The following is a 5,315-nucleotide window of genomic DNA, read 5'->3' as shown; positions in this document are numbered from 1 at the left end:
AAGGTGCAGACGTGAACATTGTGTCAGAGAGTGTGTTGAAGGGGCGGGCGGCTCAGGCTGATGTCACTGTGTTTGTGGGTCCGAACACTTTGCCGGATTTCCCAGCCCCTCTGGTGAAAAATGTAAAGCTATCAGTGGCACGCGATCGCCCCATTTCCCAGCTCAGTCCTGAAGTTGGAATTAACCGGATAGTTTACGTTGGTTTCGATATTTCTGACGATAAGCAGCGAGCATGTGAGCGATCGGGGCAGAGAACGCCCTCAGTGCAGCAGTGAAACCGGGAGAAATGGAAAGCGCTGCCTTTAATTCCTATCAAATCTACTGGACAATAAACATTCCGGTCTCAGAGATGTACCGAGGCCAGTTTAGGTCTCCGAGATATCTGATTTTAATTGGAATCGGAGAGTTTTTGAGGACAGAGAAACACAGCGAGGCGAAGGGGCCGTGATCTGAGAGCAGGATGTCTCCGCCCCGTCCGCGCGCTGCCTTTAAGTTGCGCTGTGCCGCCGCCTCTCGCTTCATTTCTCACTCAGTCCTGAGTGTCAGAGAGAGTTTGTGTAGAGTCACCGACATGACCGAGACCGCAGCCGCTGAAGCGGCTCCTCAAGCCGTTCCCGCCGCCCAACCCATGGCTCCCAAAAAGAAGAAGGCGCCCGCCCGGAAGAAGGCAGCCGGTCCGAAGCTGAGCGACCAGATCGACAACATTGTGGCGGATTGCCACGATCGCCGAGGGATGTCTTTCTATGCGATAAAGAAGGGACTGGCCGCCAAGGGTGTGGATGTGGAGAAGTGCCGCCACCTGATCAAGACGGGCATCAAGAGGAAATTAGTAAACGGTTCCCTGGTTCAGATCAAGGGCGTGGGCGCCTCTGGTTCTTTCAAGACCGGTCAGGGAGAAGGCGCCGTGAAGTCGGCAAAGAAAGCGGTTCCAGCAGCCAAAACCTCCAAGAACAAGAAATCAACGTCCAGGAAAACCCCGACCAAGAAATTACTGGCAAAAAAATCAACCATCAAAAGATCATGGATGAAGAAATCTCCCTCCAAGAAAGTTGTGGCCAAGAAACCAGCGCTTAAACAAATGGCGGCGAAGAAATCATCGCCCAAGAAGGCGGCGCCGAAAAAACAAAAAAAGTCCGTAGTCAAAAAGGCGAAGGCGGCCAAGAAGCCGGTAAAAGGCCAGGCGAAGACCAAATCGGCGAAACCCAAGAAGGCAGGGACCAAAAAGTGAATTATAAAGCGCACATTGTAAAGACCTGAACCCAACGGCTCTTCTCAGAGCCACCTACATCTCTCAGGAAAGAGCTGATCCAGACACAAAACAAGCTCAGTGCCAGTGGGGACTCGTTTAAATTACCGGGGGTTCCTTGTAACTCACTGACATTCGCTGCACCCCCCACCCCTCCCCCCGGTATCCAGTATATGGAATACAACTAAATGGTATGTCCCGGCTAAACCTCACTCGGACTGGGCATACGTTTGGCTTCAGCTGAGTTCAAAGCCGTTTCCTTGTGAGTGAGACAATAACACTGACAAAATCCCCGCCTCAGAGCCATTGCATCAACTCAGTAATATTGCCAAATCATCCGTGTTAAAAGCTGCTGAACGCTGTGGGGTGGGCGATATCGGCAGAGGGAACGGGCTCCGAGGATGAACCGGAAGGAGACAATTTAATTTGACAGCGGTAATATCACTGACTGACTTTTACCACGGAATGTCTGTCTGAAAGTTTGGCCGGAGCGATAAATTTCGGGTCGTTTGTGGGCAAACCGTTTGAAAAATGTTTCCAGGAATCTGGGGCGTGGAGCTGGAATATGAGAGGAAGCTGTCTGTCACTTTGTCTCCTCCTCTCCCCGTCTCGCACTCTCTGCGTATCTCGGGCAGGTCGGGGCGCTGCGTATGAAAAGAGACAGCACCAGTTAGATTATCACTGAGCAGCGACTCTAGTGAAGCAGCATCATGTGTGGTCGAGGGAAAGGAGGCAAAGGATTAGGCAAATGGGGAGCAAAGCGATAACATCCAGGGCATCACCAAGCCAGCTATCCGCCCCCCTAGTTTACGATTATTTAAATGGTAAATGGAGCTTCAGAAGCGTTTTCATTTTGAATGTGAAAACCCACCGAGAACCATGGGCGATTTTGCAATTTTACAGATGGATTTTTAACTTTTAATACTTTTCATATAACAAATGAATAAAGATAAAAAGTCAATAATGCCACTTTTGATGAAATGCAGCGGGCAAACGCGATAATTCCCGATATTTTGGATCTTTAAATCTCCACGGCAAATGTCCGCTAGCACTTCCGCTGTATTTACACCTTCAGCTCCCTCTTGAATTTACCTTAGTTTCTATCTTTTTTTGGACTGTAAATTTCGGTAGCTGTTCCTCACGGTCACCCCGACTGGTAAAGTTAATTGCAGCTCAAAAACGGGCCGTTTTCGATGTTTTTAACGGGTGTGAAAGTGCGTGTTTTCCCATTCACTAACATGTACCGGAAGTGACGCTTGTCCCCCAGTTAAAATGTTCGGTCACGTGGGTGCGGATCTACGCTCCAGTGACCTTTCGTGAAATCACCCTATAGTTGAGGGGTTGGATAAGGCCTAGTGTGTGTGAAGTTGCAGGGAGGTTTACAATGTTTCTTATTTAATGTCCCTTGTCTAGTCTGAAATAAAGTTCATCATTGGATCAGAGGAAATATAATTGTGTGTGTTATATGATTATATACATTTATATCACATTCATGTATGTGTGTTCATAAACATTTTATTCTTTTACAAGAATTAACAGAATTATGAATCTAACCCTATATCACGCACAAAAACTTCCCCCGCAATGTCAATCACCCTGCGGGTCGGGTCGGTTCCAGTTACTACGAAATCAACTCAAACATTGCTTGTGAGCCATTTAAAAAGAAATGATTTAAAAAACATTAAAAAAGACAATTACCAGAGTCAAATGTTATTATTGACAAGAAGTATGAACTGACAGAATTATGAATCTAACCCTATATCACACACACAAACTATGCCCCGCAACATTGATTACACTGCGAGTCGGGTCGGGTCAGATAGGCTCCGGTTACTAAAATGGGCGAGGAAAAATGCCCTGGATCCCCTCCGTAGCGTACTACACGTCAACCCATTGTATTTCGCAGGAGTAGCCTATCTTGCTTCGCTCTACGATCTTTGTTTCACACTGCGCTCCCACTGTTGAAGGAGAATGGCCCGGACCAAAGATCTTATAGCGAAGCAAGATGGGTTACTCTCACGCAAACGTGTAGTCAGTTCATGGGCGATTATATGACCCATTTTAGCAACCAGCCCCCGCCATCTTGTTCCGCCATCTTGCTTCCGGCCAAAGATTGGATCCGCAGCGGGGAAAGGGAGTGTGGGGCCCGGGGCAGCGGGGAGAGGGAGTGTGGGGCCCGGGGCAGCGGGGAGAGTGAGTGTGGGGCCCGGGGTGGCGAGGAGAGGGAGTGCGGGGCAGCAGGAGAGGGAGTGCGGGGCAGTGGGGAGAGGGAGTGCGGGGCCCGGGGCAGCGGGGAGAGGCAAAGATCTTATAGCGAAGCCCCCTATAAGATCTTTGGGGAGAGGGGAATAGGAGGGGGGGGGAGACATTGTAGTGAGGGGGCAGGCGAGGGAGTGCCGGGGGGGGATAAGGCCTAGTGTGTGTGAAGTTGCGGGGAGGTTTACAATGTTTCTTATATACAATGTTTCTTATTTAATGTCGCTTGTCTAGTCTGAAATAAAGTTCATTATTGGATCAGAAGAAATGTAATTGTGTGTGTTATATGATTATATACATTTATATAATTTTCATGTATGTGTGTTTATAAACATTTTATTCTTTAACAAGAATTAACAGAATTATGAACTAACAGAATTATGAATCTAACCCTATATCACACACAAAAACTGGACTGCAATTCCCGGTGGGCGGTGCTCACAGGCTCCTAGAGAAAAGGCGACTATGGTGAGCGTACACAAAAATGCTGGAGAAACTCAGCGGGTGCAGCAGCATCTATGGAGCGAAGGAAATAGGTGACGTTTCGGGCCGAAACCCTTCTTCAGACTGATAGGGGGTGAGAGGGTTGGGGGGGGGGGGGGGGGGGGGGGGGGGGGGGGGGATGGGAGGAGACAGCTCGAGGGCTAAGGAAGGGGAGGAGACAGCAAGGGCTAGCAAAATTGGGAGAATTCAATGTTCATGCCCAACGTACGCAGCCTACCCAGGCGGAATATGAGGTGCTGTTCCTCCAATTTCCGGTGTTGCTCACTCTGGCAATGGAGGAGACCCAGGACAGAGAGGTCGGATTGGGAATGGGAATTGATTAGTTGAAATGCTGAGCCAGGTGATTTACATCGGTGAGACTATGCGGAGGTTGGGCGATCGATTCGCCGAACACCTCCGCTCAGTCCGCAAGAACCTACCTGAACTCCCGGTGGCTCAGCACTTCAACTCCTGCTCTAAGATCTTTGAAGCTGACTGTTGCTGTCTTCTTTTATACGCAGCGCCCCGACCTGCCGGGGAAATGCAGAGAAAGAGGAAGGAGGGAAAAAGGCAGAATCAGAGTGACAGACAGAAAGAGGGACGTCTCTCATCTTCCAGCTCCGCCCTCGGTTTTTGCAAACGCCCATTTTGCAACAGGAAGACGCCCCAAAGACCTAGATTTTGCCGATGACATTGCAATACTAGCAGAGTCGAGAAAAATCCTTAAAGAGATATCAGCTCTGGAGGAGAATGCATCAAAGGTTGGATTAAAGATCAGCTGCCAAAAGACAAAGACCATGCAGACTGGAGACCAGCAGACTGGAGACCAACTGATAATCAATGGGGAACCTGTGGACAACGCCACAAGATTTACCTTTCTTGGCATCATGTTCACAGTAGATGGAGATGTAGAGATCGACATCAACTCCCGAATTGGTAAAGCTGCATCAGTCTTCAGAAAAATGCAGCTAATATGTTCTAGTAGCGGGATATCCAAGATGCTAAAAGTCAAGCTCTTCCAGTCTGTAATCCTCCCTTCAGCCCTCTCTGCCAGTGAGACATGGAAAATCAATGTGAAGATGAAAAATAAATTGAATTCATTCCAAAACTTTGCTTGAGGAAAATCCTGAAGACCAGCTACACAGACCTCATCACAAATGAGGATATCTACCGGGAAACTGCAACAAAGCCTCTCAGCCAAGACATAGAGGTACGCAGGATGAAATTTGCAGGACATGTACTCAGAATGTCACCAGATCGTGCACCGAAGATAGCAATGATCTGGCAACCTGACGGGAGAAGAAAAAGAGACTGATAAAGGCAACTTTTA

The 5,315-nt window shown here is 48.5% G+C and overlaps 1 protein-coding gene across 1 annotated transcript; it reads left to right on the top strand.

Moving 5' to 3' along the window:
* Nucleotides 1–571: 571 nt before the first annotated feature.
* On the top strand, nucleotides 572–1,228 carry LOC116968396 (histone H1-like). The gene has a single exon (XM_033015177.1). It carries the CDS (start codon nucleotides 572–574, stop codon nucleotides 1,226–1,228), a length of 657 nt encoding a protein of 218 aa, XP_032871068.1.
* Nucleotides 1,229–5,315: the final 4,087 nt, after the last annotated feature.

Source organism: Amblyraja radiata, chromosome 45 (assembly GCF_010909765.2).
Source record: "Amblyraja radiata isolate CabotCenter1 chromosome 45, sAmbRad1.1.pri, whole genome shotgun sequence".
Lineage (NCBI taxonomy): Eukaryota > Metazoa > Chordata > Chondrichthyes > Rajiformes > Rajidae > Amblyraja > Amblyraja radiata.
Note: the sequence above shows the minus strand (reverse complement) of the source record. Positions and strands in the feature narration are given on the sequence as shown.

Coding starts and splice junctions, on each gene's coding strand:
- LOC116968396 (XM_033015177.1), top strand. CDS start 572: ATGACCGAGACCGCAGCCGCTGAAGCGGCTCCTCAAGCCGTTCCCGCC.